Genomic DNA, 16,429 nt, shown 5'->3' on the forward strand with positions numbered 1-16,429 from the left:
AGAGCGTTTTCTAAATCAGCTGTGTTTGTTCAGTCCTTGGTGAATCTGTAAAGAGAGCCAGTCAGGTCCCTAATCAGTGCCAACAAGCAATTCAAATTTTACAATGTGGACATTTTTCCAGCAGGCACTGAACTACGGCTGTAAATTTCTTCTATCTGCAGCCTATCAAACAGTTATCAGACACTGATTATAACAATTTGGGATTGGATTTAAACCAGTGGCCTAGGATGAAAAGATCTGTAGTATGCTACTGTGAAGCTTTCTGTATTGTGCAGCTTTCTGTTCTTTGCCATTTTTTTATTCTACAGAGATATTTTTAAAAAACTTACTTGTGTCAAACTGGTCCAGATCATTCAATCATTCATGAACTAGATCTAAAATCATTCAACATCAAGAGCTGAACACAGATTACAGGTACCTAAACCAAATGCTTAGACTTCCAGCAGAGCATACCACCTGAGCAACTCTGCCTGTGCAAGGTGGTACATTAGAAAATTTGCTGACCTATTCGCTTGCCTAAACATGTGGAACTAAAAGTGTCTCCAAAAACTGAACCCTAAATTTTGTAATTAAATTGCTCTAAAGGTTTTCAAGTCCCTGCAGTTAGCCTAGGTTATTGATACAGCTCATATTCCTGTAAGCAAAGAATGGGAAGGAAGTTTACCATTCCAAGAAATATTTTGCTATTAAAAAAACGGAGGCAGAGATTCCCATTTGCCTTAATAATGCTGCAACATAAGCAGACACAGCAGTGGGCCAGCATTTATACTAAATATAAAGGGAGAAAACCAGAAGATCCCAGATGGTGAGAGTGAAACAGCTGATTTTAGAGAGGTTCTCTGGAAAACAACGGAACTATTAGGTGCTCCATACTCTGGGGGAAGCGAGGCGGATTGTCGTTGACATCAGTCAGCGTGATGTTCACGGTGGTGGTCCCTGATAGTCCTCCCATCTGGCCTCCCATGTCTTTGGCCTGGATGACCACTTGATACTGTTCTCTGTTCTCTCGGCTCATGTCTGGTAAAGCAGTCTTGATTAAGCCTTGGAGAAGAAAGAAAAAAGAGAGACAGAGAGGTGAAGAAGCACCACCCACTTAAATCTCAGAGTTTTTAAATGGATTCATGTAAAATATACTGTGCAGATTTTAATCCACAGCAGTCAAAAAAAGCTACACTGCAATAAGCCTTTCAAGCTATGGCTGATTTAATGTGATTTTAAGAAAAAAGAGAAATAAAGGTAACAGGGACATATTCATTGTTTGTGATGTGCTAAATCAGTCTAATTATTCTTTCAATGACAAAAATATACATATATTTGTTGAATTAATTAAATTTTTCAGGTAATATCTCCAGTTAATATTTTAATGTAATATGTTATCTCCAGCCCTGGTGAGGTTTTGATATTATAGCACAAGGCTGAACTCTTAACATGCCCCAGATTCATTCTTCTGGACTGTAATAAATCATAGATTTTCATGCCCAGTGATGGGCCCTGTAAGTCAGCTAGGACTATAGCTAATAAAAGCATTGGACAAGACTGTAAAATCAGTGTTGGAAATGTTTTTTGGTTGTCTGATCTCAAGAATTTCATAAATGTAATTTAAATAGCTCAGACTCTTGTACAGCACACAAAACCAGTAGGGACCTCAGGTGAGAAAACCAAAAATCCCATAGCCTGAACAGAGAAGTAACTTCAATCCTCCTGGGATCCAGAGCCAAAAAGACCTTTTCATTAAAGTGGACACACACATGTTTTCTTTTAGAAAACTAATCAGAGCTTTTTCTTGTACTTAGAAGGGTGGTGGTTTTGCAAGGTTGAAGTGATGAGAGCTTTCTCAAGTGACGTTGGAGGATTCACACCCCCGCCTTTCCTTTCTCAGAAGGCAGCTCTCATTACAAGCTTGGCTTGGTATGGAGGCTGTTCTATTATGCAAAAAAAGCAACCCTAGAAAACTCCTACTCCTAGAGAGTGAAACAAAGAAAAAAACCTCTATAGTCTAGTGGTTATGGCATTTACGTCTGATCCAGGATTGCCAAGTTCTGATTACCGTACCTAGGCTCGTTAATATATGTAGCATTAAACAGCAAATTGGATAAAAATGAAAGATAATCCCAGAACCTAAGATGAGAGCCCAGGTCTGCCCTAAACCGTCTGCCTGCCTAACCACCTGCTGCCATCAGTTAATGCCGGTGTGGTACTGGTCCAGTTTCCCTGCTCATGCCTGATAAAGGTGTTTTGAGTAGGGGATTGGAGAAAAAACGGAGAGAGAGAGGAAAAGGGGAAAAAACCCCAAACACTTCAATCCTAGGCAAAATCGTTATGCTCTCTTTTAAAACTGTAGCCATGTGACTCTTGTTATCTTTGATATAATGCCCTTGCTGTATTTAAAAAAGAAATTGATTCAAATGGAAATTAGCCATCATCTGAGCATGCTCAATGGGTTAGGAACTTCAGGCATTCTGGGCAAAATTGCACTTAAGTTCTGGATTCTCAAACCAGAAGAATTTTGATAACGTGCAAGAACAAGCTAATGCAACACCTGCTAAGGATTAGGTGTCTGGAGGGGCGAAGGGTGTTGTTTGCTTTTTTTTTTTGAAAACCAATTTTGGATTATAGATTTCCAAAGTTGACACAAGTTCTTCTTCTTTGTGTCTGTCTTTTATCTGATTTCCTAAATAACAGTGAAAAGGGCTTCCATTCATGCTTTACAACTTAAAACCATGACTGCTTCCCGCTTCAATTCTAATAGCCGTTGGAATCAGAATATAGTTTCAAAAAGCATCTTGAGTTAAAAATTGTCAATCGTCAAGAATCTATAACAAACTTTTAGAAATAATTAATTTTCCTTTGGGGATCTTTTTTTTTTTTACCTTACAGTCTGAAATTATCCAGCTCCTTTTTCCTTTTCTTAAAGACAAACAGATGAAATTCCCAGAAATTGGTGTAAAGAAGGCTTTAATACTTTCATGATTCTTTGGACCCTTTACGATATTCTACACCCTTTCTGAACTGTTGACCCTTACAGCTAACAGTTGTCTTCCAGAAGTTTTTATTCATACCAAGTAAAGCAGTTCTTCTGCAATAATATTTTAACAAAAAAAAAAAGGAATACTTTTAATATGATTCCAGTTTCCATTTAGAAAAAATGTATCAGCTTCGTGTCAAGTCATATGATGCCATACACCTGTTCCAATATTTAAGTGCAAGTGAAAAGTGTCTTGATCCCTGCATCCTGTCTCTGTCATTGCAAAAAAGTAAGACTGAATGAATTGCTAACCTGTTTCTGGATCCACCGAGAAATATGGCTGTCCCTGAAGGATGCTGTACACCACTTTGGCACTGTTTCCATAGTTGGCATCATCAGCATCTGTGGCTGTCACTTGAATAACAGAGGTACCTAAATGGGTATCAGACAAGGAATCAGCAGATTTTAAGGCAGCACCTGCTTCTTGTAAACCACCTAAAGTTGTTTCAGTATTGAATTCAGTAAAAAATCGAACAGCATCTGGTGGACAAATCCAGTGTTATCCTACCCAAGCAAACAGTAAAATAAAGTCTTATCTTCCCTGTGACTAAAACTAAAATCATTATCACTTAAGATGCATGCTTCAGTTAAACATGAGTAAACTCATAGGGATTGACACTTGTCTTTGAAACCCAACACAGCTTTAGGTTTCTTTGGTGATCAAATAGGTTCGAAGACTGTTCTCTGGTAATAACATGACCTCAGTTGAAACTGTTCACTTAAAAGGTAGGTAGCTGCTGCGTGAAAAGTACCATTGTGATTCTTAAGTTTGGCTTAATCAGTAAATTAAATTAAAGCAAATTTCCCCATACTCATTTTCTGCTTAGATGACAACCTCCAAATATCTGAAGTCAGACTAAATAAAAAATTTTGTGTCATCTTACCTAATTTTTAAGATGCTTTAAAAAAAAAAAAGCTTGGTTTTGCAATAAGAAATTCTGGGCTTCTTTTCTCTTGATCAAAGTTATCCACCTATTTGGCAAATAATTGCCATTAAAAGATAACTACATCTTTTCAGCATTCACTTATTTTGCATGAAAATATCTTACCCATGTCCTGTGATGACAATGAGGAGAATATAGGCTATATGGGATTAAGAGCACTGTGAGCCAAGACATTTGGTGTAGTTTATGGATTAGAAGCAAATGAAAGCTTCTGTCAAGCCTTTCTTATAAGATATATAAAAGGACAAAATTGTTCTTCACAAGCTTTTATTTCTAAGCAATTTTCAGGGTGTCAGGATACATTTTGCTAACACAGTCTAGAGCTGACAAATGTGTGGATAAATGCAGGCAGTCCAACAGCTAGATGTGTAAAGGTCCTTACATCCTTGGCAAGGGCAGAAGGCTGACTGCGAAGAAGCTCTTTACCCTTCTTTTGGCTGGGTATTTTTTATGTATCTCACTTTCCTTATAAGAAAAAGGTCTAGTGAGCACTGTCCACTTAAGTAATATCATTTCCTATTCCTTTTTTTCTTCACCTTCAGCTTCTCAGTATTGAAGTTCACCCAGATAACTTGCAGTCAAGTAGCTGTCTTGACTATAAATTTAGAAGATGCTCATTTACCTGTGACTAATGGAATTGAAGTGAATCACTCTACTGTCACTCTTCAGTGTATATGAAGCATTGGGGAAAGTGGAAAGCCAGAGTAATCAAAACAGATTTATGAGAGCACATGCTATTATTAGGTCCTGTTAGACGCATCTATTTTCTCACAGTACATAATACCGCTTTACACATAATAGTTTTACCTACATAATAGTAACAATTCCCACTATTTCAAGTTATCTGGACAGCATGACAAGAGGGGAGGAATACTTCTTTCTCTGCAACAAACCAGCAGAACAAAATTGTAAAAATGCTTTCTCACAATTCATCAAACTATGAAGAGGATTTTTGCCATCAGCAATCTAGATTACTTTTTGTCTGGTTAAACAATTAGAGGTCATCTGTGTGCCAAGCTGAGCTGTAAAGATAATCCTGAAGAAGTGAATATTTAAGGACAATTTTATCACTAACAGTGTCCAGCAGAACTGCTCTTCTGGACAAAAACTGAAGACAGTTTTTTGAGAAATGTAAAGTTCCATGAGTCCTATCTGCTTTCAAAAAAGCAAAAAAAGTTAAATCCCTTGTCTCCTCAAGACTAACAGGGAAAGGAGAATCAATATCATTTGCTAGCCTATAAAAAATATAAAAGTCTTCAGTAGAATCATATGCTGGTACTGTGTGCCACTGTAACATCTACAAGTTAAGAATCAAGGGAAATGTGTATGTCCATCCCACGCTCCCCCCCAAAAAAACCCAAAATATCTTCATCAGGAAAACTTATTGCTGTGGCCTCCTGATCTAGGCACTGTCTTGGGACTGACACAGAAGTTTGAGTTTAGTCATAACAACTGAACGCACATTAATTTTTGTTTCCTAGCATACTGTTTTGATGAAAAAAGAATGCTGAAGCCTGTTTTAAGAATGATTTTTTTAAGGTTTTGTGGTTTGTTTGGGTTTTTTTTGGTTTGTTTTTGTTTTTTTTTAAGAAAGGCATTACAGAGCTCAGGGCAGTCTTTGGGCAATTTCTGTCTTTGTCTCATTGGAATGTCTATCTGTTTCCCGAGGCTCAAGTGCTATATAATTATGGTTGCTGAGGAGAGTACAGAAGTTGTAACCCTACAGAAACTTTGGAGGTCACTACCAGATAATTCAAGTGGATCTTATATAGAATGAGATCTCATTATAGTTTGCAAAATATCAATGTTTTCTTTTATTTGTCGAATTTGGTAGAGTGGTGAAAAAAGTGTTATAACAGCTGCTGCTTCTTAGTAAATTAATAGTACAATCATAAAAAATGATTAACCAAAGTATATCCTCAGAAAATTCATTGTCAGCATGCAGCGCGCTCTCTTCTCTGCCAACAGTCTGCTGTGTCATAAAAGAGGATCCTCATGGATGATAGGCAATGCTTGTGCAGCTTTTTCTGTGAGGAAAGAAACTTCTCTTAGCTTTGGGGTTCTGAAATTAAACCAGGAAAGGCAGTGAAATAAAGGAAGTCAGCACTAATTATGAAGTTATTGGTAATGAGGCAAAACCAGTTTGGCTCTTTTAAATTAAAGACATCTATGCCCTGTCCTCACCCCCACATGAATGGTACCCACAGAATGTGGAAGGTTTTATTCATCTGTTTATTTATAGTCTAGATTACCTCACAAGCAGCCTTTTGCCCACATTTATCAGCAGAAGTCAGCATGATTTAAAATACAAATCAGGCTGCTAGCTTAGGAACTTGAAGCTTTCTGAGATACTTCCACAGCTGTCAACATGATCAGGAATGAAGGAGTGAAGTAGAGCCTGGGAATAATTAGGGGTGGGGTGAAGGTGTTTTAGGTTTTGTTTTTGTTTCTCATCATCCAATTCTATTTTAATGAGCAATAAATTAAATTAATTTTCCCAGGTTCAGTCTGGTTTGCCCCAATGTAATTGGTAAGTGATCTCTCTGTCTTTATCTCAATGCATGAGCTTTTCTATCTTATTTTCTCCCCCTGTCCTGTTAAGGAGGAGTGAGGGAGCAGCTGGGTGGGCCTCTGGTAGCCAGCCAAGATCAAACTCACCACATGAGCAAACTAGTGTGAAAGATGGCAGAGAAAGTGTGGCAATGATTACAATAGTAGTCTAAGGAGTGATAACATCACTGTTCTGCAAAACAAAGTGAACTTCAACACATTCCTACCCAGCAAGCCTATCCCATCTCAGCATGGGAACTAAATCTCAGAGTTCTCAAGAGGTATTCCAGAAGTATGTCTTATTTTATTTTCCTTTCTTTTTTCTTTTTCTTTATTTTTTCCTATTTTGTTTTGATGAATTCTCAATACTTCTTTCACACAGCTTGCAGATTGCTTTCTTGGCTTTGTGTCTCAATGATTCTCTCTATGTCTGCACACAATAAGCAAGGAATAGCAGTTTGCTGAATGTGTTGAATTTGCCAAACTTTTTGAGTGCTATAGCATCAACATTACTTTTTTTTTTTCCTTTTCTTCTTTGCTTAGGTAGACATTTGAGTTTGGAAGCTTAAGCACTTTGACAACACCGCTGTGGTGGATGGGGTCCTAATGTAAGGGTAGAAAAACGCAGAAGGGTAATTGTGAAGATAACCTGAGAGAAGACAAATCTAGACTAAAACTGTGTAAGTAGCGTCTTTGTGTGTGCGTACGTATGCATGTATGTGCATGTAAGAATGTAGAGTCCAAAAAGGAAAACTGAATTAGAGAGAGCGTCGCTCCATATCTAGGACAGTATAACTCAGTGTCAGAACCGAGTCCCGCTAACACAGATTTCCAGAACTCATGAGGAGTGAGACATAAATTTGAAAAGCATTTGAAATGAGAATGTCTTTCTGAATTATGATTAAAATGATTTCTATTTTTTTGTGCTATTCAGTCGTTGAAAGAGTCCCTCTGGTATAATTAGGTCTCCCAGCATGATACCAGAGTGCATCGCAACGCTGAAGTAAATAGCCTGCAGAGGATTGCTGTAATGTAAAAGAGGTCTTCCACTAGATGGGACAGACACACATTTTGCTACCTTTTTCATGTAAAGTCATACTCTTCAGCATGCAACTCTTGTTGCTACTTGGCTCCTTCGGTTGATATGAATTAAAACAGGTTCTGCCAGTCAGAAAAATATATCTGTGTCTATTTGAAAATGCTATTTTTACTGATAACTTTTTCTGTAACCTTCATTTTTAACAGTAATCTCCAGTTTGGATGAAGAAAATGAGCAGATTATGTTGTTAGCGTAGTATGTTTCAAGATTCCACCATGAATGTTGGATCAAAAAATGACAGATAGGGATTTAAATATCATTCAGAACCATGACATTTCTTTCCCAAAGGGAATTCTGTAACTTCAAAATGCATTTTGAGTTTGATGCTGACATTTTTTTGTAAAAGTAGGATTCCAGATCAATTCAACCTTTTTATTTTAAGAAAAAATAAGGTGTTTGGTTTAGACTTTGGCCTTCTAATATAAAGTTTTCCAAAAGTAATTTGGAAATAAAAAAATCTGAAAATGCTGAAACAGGATGGTTTTTACATTATCAGACAGCTTCTTTTCCATTTTTTCTCAAGTCAACTTCTGTCAAAATTGGCAATTATTGAAAAGTTCTGATTTTTACAGAGAACTTTTGTGTGTGTGTGTATCTAGCTCTGTTTAAGAGAGAGCTCCACTCAAAGCAGAAAGGCTGTTTGAATTTCAGAAATAGACGACCAGCTGGGGTAAGTGGAGCGGCAGGAAGGACTTTATCTCCCTGAAGGAGAGGCTCTTGTGCTTGCTTCCTGTTTTCAAGCACAGTGACAATCTGCGGTTCATCAAGTTTATTCATGGAGGGAAGATATTAGAAGTGGGTTACTTTTACAAACTGAAAAGTCTGGGAAGAGCTCTGGAAAACCTCTGGAGGCAAAATAAGGAATCTTGTTTGGCTAAAAGCCTAAAAAAGATAAGTGGGCATACAGTTTGCTCAGACAGCATGGCTTCAAGGATTATTTTCATGTGGACATACTATGGAGGTGCCCCTGATGAAAACATGAGTGAGATTTTAAGTGAGATACAGAAATATTGAGAGGTATTAAACTACTTTTTGAGAGCAGGTTGTTCTGTCTGGATAGGAGTCTGTTCTTAGGCAGTGAGCTGGAGAAATTATGAACTAGGAGCAGTCATATGGCACTACCCAAGCTTAAAAAGTTGAGACTTCACCACCAAGGTTCTCATTACCGCATCAGTTGGACTACCTCACTTCAAACTGCTTTCTATACAAAGGGCAGGGCTAAATAAGGTTGAGGTATAACTCTTACGTTTTGACTGGGAGACAGCTCTACCTAGAAAGCTGAAGGAATAGGGAACTGCAAAGTGAACTTTGCTTTTTTGTACATGACCCAATTTAGCGGAGATTTCACTAGACTGCTTTTTCTTTGATGCAGAAAAGGCCAGAAGGTTGGTAGCATGAAAGATTTGTAAGAGCAAAGGAAAAGGAAGAGTAAAAGCAGAAAAGGAGCAAGTGTCAACAGGTAAATAGATAAATGATCCAAGCTAGAAGAGGAATAAATGGGCATGACTGGGAAAAATAAATAAAGCCAATTTAGAACAAATAAGGAACTAGACTCAAAGGAGCAATAACACGACACTGGAAAATTAAGAAGGAACTTAAAATGTAGTTCACCCATATATTGAGGAGAAACATATAAAAAAGGAAAAAAAGAGGAGACAGAAAAAGAGGTGGCATAAACCAGGAGATGCAATATTCCATAAATTACATTTTACCAAGTTGATGATTTTTAATAGTCTGCCATATAGGTATGTGGTGAAACTTAATTTCACTTGAAAACATGCTGTTTCTTATTTTTGAGTACATAGTCTCACATAATGGCTGATCAAGAAGTCCTAGCTCCTGTAGATGGATACTGTACCTTTGTTTTAGCTGCTCACTGATGTCCTATCCAGGAATCACAAACTTTGCACCACCGTGGTAGACATAAACAGTCCCTGTAATCCCTGCTAATGTGATTAAAAGTAATTTATGAGCGATGTGAGAAAACCAAGCTATGCTGTGTGGTATAGCCTTACTTCTCTCCTCAGATCTACCTTTTCCTGCCCATTTCACTCCATACCAGTAAAAACAGATGGACTTTACCACCCATTCTGGAAATACGAGATGCTATTTTTATGTAGCTTTACTCCAGAAACAGTCCCTTGTATTTTATAAACATAATGGGGAAATAATTCTCATCATTTCTTGGGTGTGTTGTGCTTTGATGTTTTGGGGTTTTGTTCAATGCTTCATTTTCTATAACAGAATGAATTCACGTTTTAGATTGTGTTATCAGAACTTGCATTAAAGAAGTCAGTACATCCTAATGATTGTCTCACCACGTAGAAAGATGCAATGTCACTAAACTACTCTGTCTTTAATCTGCCTGAAATGCTGCATGGGGTAGAGGCTTTTGCCAGTGAATACAATACATGCACCATTGTAACATAATGTCTGAAATTGAACTGGAAAAGAATGGCTAAAGCTGAACAAAGCCTCTAGCCCTCACCCTCCCGCTGTTCAATACCTTGATACAGTAAGTTTAGTTTTCCTTTTGCAGTAATTGTAACTGTGAAGTGCATCAGATGCCCTGCATGAGAATTTGAAAAGCATTATGGATGCAATAACAAGTGGGAAACACTAAAAAGAATGAGAAGCAGTTTCAACTAGTGGTGGGTGAACAACTCTGTTCATTCTTTTGGGAAGCTTCTTTTTCCCCTTCTCACCATAAAGAAAGTCACTTCTGAAACAGCAATTCTGGTGCCATCAAATGGCAGTGATAAGATAGAGAAAAAGTAGTCAGACTCTTTCAAGTGCTAAAGTTGACTAGCTTTTACATTGCATTTCCTAGTGACTGAAGAGGTATAGTATAAAGTGATCTGCCATCCATAATAAATGAACCTCAGCTTAGAAATCTTTTTCATTTTGTTCAACATGCTGTACATACTTACAATTAGAAAACACACTTCTTTTAGGCAGAGCAAGTATCTGCAGTCTATGTTCAAAAAGAAATTAAAACCAAAAATGAAAACAATGAATCACAAAATTATCCTGAAAATTTCTATTCAAAATAATGATGAAACTCACTGGTAGCATGTTTCTGGGCCTGGAGCTGCTATGCATATGGTAAGGTTGTTCCAACTAGAATTAGTTGCTAATGAAACCAATATGTTGAAGGAGCAACAAGTAATGCCATAATATGGCAGTTAATTATCTTGGTTACTCTTTCTCTGACCACAATGCTTTTATGGGGTATGTGGAAATAGGCCAGCTTTATGGACTGACAGCTGCCGTCCATGGCAGGTTAGTCACAGGAACTCCACCACTTGTTCCCTCTTTAAAGATGAGAGCTGGCCATCTTGGCCCTTTGCCCCATCTTAATTTCTGGAATACTCCAAAAGAGAGAAACAGCTTTCAGCTGTTTTTATGATAAACTTAGGAAGAGCTTGTTGCTGTTGATACTACTAGGAGAAGTAGTAGTTCGTAAAGGCTGCAACACAGTTATCTACTGATTAAAAATTCCCATTCCTAGCCAACAGTTCCAGCCAAGTTTTTAGTTCTATTTATAATTTTCAATTTATAAAATAATGAAGTAATCTTAGGGATGTTATTTCTTCACTACTCTCAGGGCCCTTCGTTCATGTAACACAGCTTTAAGGGGTCTTCCATGCAATCTCTAAATGTTTCACTGAAGAGCAAAAAAGCAAGCTTAAAAGAAACAGTTGTCAATAACTGTGACTTTTTAGGACTAAACTTTGAGTTTCTGATGTACATGCCTGTACGGTTCTGTATTTCACAATGCAACACAGATGGGTTTATGAATTTTGGGGGAAGGAACAGATTAGCTTTCTATAACTATTTTTCATTTACTCTCTTTTTTTTGACTTCGGCTTTTGTATTTATTAGATTTTGGAGAGTTTCTTTACTATGGATTTCTGTCTATGATGGGGAACTAGAACCTCACTCTCATTTGCATCATCAAAATTCATCTGTAATACAAGTAAACAAAAATCTTTACATATTTTCTATCTTTTTTCAGCTCAGCAAACAGGTACAGTTTGAAACCGTATGTGAATCTCTATTATGACCGTGAGAATGTAGTACATGATTATTAAGACAACAGGCTGGCCTCATATTTATTTTATTTGAGGGCATTTGCATCATCTGTGGGAACTCCTCTTTGGGTGGTGATAAAGTCTGTCTCTTTAAACATTAATACAGCTGTGGAGAACAGTAATTTTCTATGAAAATGCAGTAAGTGAAGATATTATTGGTAAACTCAAATTTACATTAGTTTATAATATGTGATTCGTGAAAGCCTCTTGCTTCTGTCATGTTTAGATACTGTGCATGTTGTCTCTGGAAATGACTATAAAGACCTGTAATTTGGAAGAGAAATGGAGTCTAAAGCAGAGAAAATGAAACAAATTCCAGGGTTATCTTAGTCATAGGCTTTTTTAAAATTACATTAGTTAGAGTATTATTTTTAGACAAAAGCAAAACAATTCTAGAGCTTGCATGGGTATATTTAAGTAAATATAGATATAAGTATATACATGCATGTGTGTGTGTGTATATACATGTAGATAAACCTCCTAGAATGTTAAGTAGGGTCACTCTAGGGACTTTTTTGTTATTCATTCTAGACATTTCATTTATTTTCAAAAATGCTCAAATGTCTTGAGTGTAATCTGTCAAATGATTCAAATGCAGAAGAGTTCTGCCAAAGACTGTTGAGTTTTCACTATGTTTGCAAATTGATCACAAGTGCATTGGCTATTGATTGCAAGATCACAGTTACAGTAAATGACGCACATCATGAGGACAATCTCATTTGGACAAACCTTGTAGATATGAAAACTTCTGGTTGAAAAAGATTAAAGGTATTGATTCCAAATTGCTTGTTTGGGAAATACTTTTAGAAATGCCTGAGCTAATTTCCAAACCTTTATACACTGGGGTGTCTAGGTGTCTGAAAATTAGTTGGACATACGCCTTTAGTTTGTTTATCTTCCTCAGGTAGACACATGTTCCTGATAGGCAAGCTATCTTTTAAAAAGTTATTCATTAAGTCAGTAAGTATTAGTCTTCTGGACCATGAAATATAAGACTTTTTTTTCCATGTCCTCTCTCTTACCCACCTCAGTGCACTAAAGAGGTGGCTATTATTTAGGTGTTTCTTCCACAACTGTCACATATTTTGACTTTATGAGGAAATAAACCTTTTGATTTTTTTGTTTACGTCTCCAGTATACTGTGTACATAGCCTTATTTATCACAGGCTATTTATCATTTGCCTTGGAGCAGAGTGAAGTAACTGTTATTGAGTTGGCTTTCTGACAGGAAGCTTTGATGAGAATTTGTGGTTTATTGGCAGCAACTCTGTTAGATGCAGGATATTCACACATGTGTACATACTTCAGTGGACAGCAAGTTAGGTTGGTTTGGTTTGGTTTTAAATTACCAATTAGGTGTGAGTAATATGTGTTTTAAATATGAAGATATGAACAACCTTCATAAGGAATAAAATTGATACCTACCCAGATCTTAATCTTGCTTGATCTTAATTTCACAGTGTCACATATCTATGAGGTTGTAGAAAAAAGCTATTCTGGGAAGTCTTTTGAGGCATCTGATTAGATAGTAGATAATAAAGTAAATGTGAGCACCAGGATTGCTGTCATTGTGAAAACTTGCAGCTGTGCATTTTGGTACATATTAAGAAAAATACGGTGATTGTCATAAGAAATGCTGTAACCTATCTTGTTCCATGTACTTAGTAAAAGATGAGTTTCAGTGGGAATAATATAGAGTGGTTTTCAAATAAGCAGGACTTAAACAAGATAGTCCAGGATAAGACTTTTCTTACCTTCATTTTCTTGACTCTGTGAAGGCTGTGCCTGACAAAAAATTTCTGAAATGACTATAAGGTTGGCAAGAAGGAAAAATAGTGATGTGTAATAGAATTCAAGCTGAATTGTTAACTTAACAAAGAAAAAACACACACGCAGTAACTGCCATTTCTATGATTCATCTTCTGTGTTGCTAGAAACTTATTATCAATTCTCATACCTATTTACATGATTTAATTGAAAGAAATGTCATATTTTATTTCTGTAATATATATGAACATACATAACATATATAGATATGTACATATATCTATATATAGATATGTACATATATATATGTATGGGCACATTTTAAGTGAGAAATTTACGTATTTAACAATACTGTATCCATTATGGGCAGATATTCATAATCCTTCCATCTCAGTAGAGAGCCATTTGATGGTCTCTTTTAGGGAAAATAGCGGACTTCTTTTGGGGGAATAAAGTTTCTTTCCTGAGCTTGGTATGCTGCAGCTAAATCATTTATAATAGAAGTAGTCCTAATCATTCAGATTCACATGAGATAAACCTTTCATTTCTCAGTAGCTCTACTAAAACTGAAAATTAGGGGTGGAGGGGGATAGCTCGTGAAATGAGGTACATGGGATAAATAAAGCTGTAGGTGTGTGGACCTTTGTTTTGCGACAGACTGATCTGTTTAATGAGACTGTTACCTCTTTGGAATACTGAAGGTTATGTCACAGCATCTTTCTGTACAGTCTACTGTGTCTGATGCTTAGTTACTTTAATTTATGTTATATTAAAAAAAAAGTTGTGTTTTATCTTAAACCCAGATAAGATCCATTTTATCTTATTTACACATTTTGGAAATACTTAGAAGTTATAGAGATATCTGGTGAAAGAACAAAGAAACAAACAAACCACCCTGCCTTTGTGTTTTACTTTCAAATTAGATGCATGTGTTAACATGATTTTAAAAAATAAACCTGACATTTTACACTCAGCTGCATAATGTCAGCAACTAAAATGTATATTCAGGGATTCAGAAAGCTGCTTTTGCTTTTAAACACGACTGAAAAGCTTCTGTGTTCAGAAGATTAGACTAAGTAAGTATCTCAGATGTGCTTTGATTTAACAGAATAAAAAAATGAAATAATACTTCTCAATATAATTTGTAAATTTCTTTTATGGCTACATATAACCAGTTCTCAAACAGATTTAACTTCTATCGAGTTAATTACAAATCCTGACTTAATCTGTGTGTCCAGTCTTCCCAGCCTACTACAGATCCCACATTTGAGAAATCTCATTCTCAAAAACCATTTAAGTAAGTGAAGAAAAGGATTTTTTTGTCAGACTACACAAACTACACAAGAAACTTAACTACATGGTGTCAGGAAAGAACCCTGTGCATTAGCATGGTATAAAGGAGAGACATTAATGTCAGCACTTCAAGAGCAAGGTCTGCCCTTAGACAACAGATTACCTCCTCCCCACTACTAACTTGTTTGTTCTAATATCTGCCACGTTTTATTTTTAATAAAGGATATAACACATGTATGCGTCTATTTGACATGTTCCTTCTGATAAAGACACAGTTGTTCCTAATATTAGTAAAGTTAATTAGTCCCAGCTATTCCAGTCCTTAGTACCAGCAGTTCAATTGCCGCAGGCTCCAGTACAGTCACATAAATGTGAGAAGGGGCTTGCCGTACCTGTTATACTGTAGCCTGTCTTAAAAGAAGCAAAATTATTTAGTGGCTGGTAGCTGAAAGAGCTCATAAGGGAATAAATTAGTTGCCTGTAAACTGGCATCGTGTGTAGGAACTCAGTATTTGCTGTGGCTCTGAAAATAGGTTGTACATGGCTGTGAATTGTAACACGTTTATATCAAAGGATGTATAAAGGACGTATGTTCATATCAAGAGGTATATATACTTGCTGAAGCAACATAGCTGTTCCTTAATATTTTTGGCATGTCAATGAAATTTTTACTTTTTAGATGTGAAGTCATGAAAGATGAAAGGACCTTGATTTAACATCCTATTGGAAGGACAGCATCTCTAACAATGCAGAACGTATCCCATTGTACTGCACTGCAGCATGAGCAAAAGTGCTGATGTAAAGAATTCAGGCCCATTATGCTTTTGTTCAGAGATTATAGTGTTATAGCTGAAAATCTACTGAAATAAAAGAAAGGAAAATGGATACATCAAACAATTTTCAGTGTAAGCATGATACAGGAACTTTTAATGCTAATTTCAAGCTCTAACCTAGAGAGGTCCAGGCATCTGGGTTTTTATGTTTTGGTTTGGTCTCTTTTCAATGTACAGATAATGGGAAATAATAAATTTGTTGCAGTAAAGGAGCCATGCAAACAGTATTGCACTGAATCTTCAGAGAGATATAAAGGGGAGCCACATTAAACATAGGCCAGGCCTGAAAATTCCACTTGGCAAGAAGAGTGTCACTCCAAGGGTGCTGTGATGTCCGTTGCTGCAGTAGCTGAACACATTTCAACATATCTATGGAGTAGAGCTGTTCTAGTCTTCCACTAGCTGGTGGGAAATTGAGACATACAGAGGTTAAATGAGCTTGTGGTCACCTTAAAACTACATCTCCAAAGTTTAGGCCAACCAGTTTACAAATTTTGAAGTCCCAGGTGGTGCTCTAGAAGTTACCCATCCTGCTTACTAATTGCTGCATTTGAAGTGCTGTCATCTTATTTCTTCCTACGAGAAATGGTTTAGACCAGCATGTCATGAAGAGTCAGCAGGTGGAGGTTTATAGGAGCTCAGAGGAGGTCACAAACTTCTAACAATGAATTGACAGTGACTTCGTTCCCACAGGACAGAAATATTTATACCTTCCAGTGTTTGCAGCAAGCCCTAGCTACCTTTACTTGCTGACAGCACTTCTACAATCCCCTGATTTCTTCTAGCACAAAGAGTTACTCTCAGGGGTCAATAGATGGGTCTGG

General features: G+C 36.8%; 1 protein-coding gene across 1 annotated transcript in view; it reads right to left on the reverse strand.

Annotated features, from left to right (window-relative positions):
• CDH9 (cadherin 9) overlaps positions 1–16,429 on the reverse strand; it is a 95,436-nt gene that overhangs the window by 19,545 nt on the left and 59,462 nt on the right. Inside the window, exons 4-5 of the mRNA XM_069808920.1 lie at positions 3,278–3,397; positions 874–1,041 (exon numbers count right to left, since the gene is read on the reverse strand). Coding sequence (XP_069665021.1) covers positions 874–1,041; positions 3,278–3,397 — 288 coding nt within the window. The remainder of the gene's footprint in view (positions 1–873; positions 1,042–3,277; positions 3,398–16,429) is intronic.

The sequence above is a fragment of the Haliaeetus albicilla genome, chromosome 21, assembly GCF_947461875.1.
Source record: "Haliaeetus albicilla chromosome 21, bHalAlb1.1, whole genome shotgun sequence".
Taxonomy (NCBI): domain Eukaryota; kingdom Metazoa; phylum Chordata; class Aves; order Accipitriformes; family Accipitridae; genus Haliaeetus; species Haliaeetus albicilla.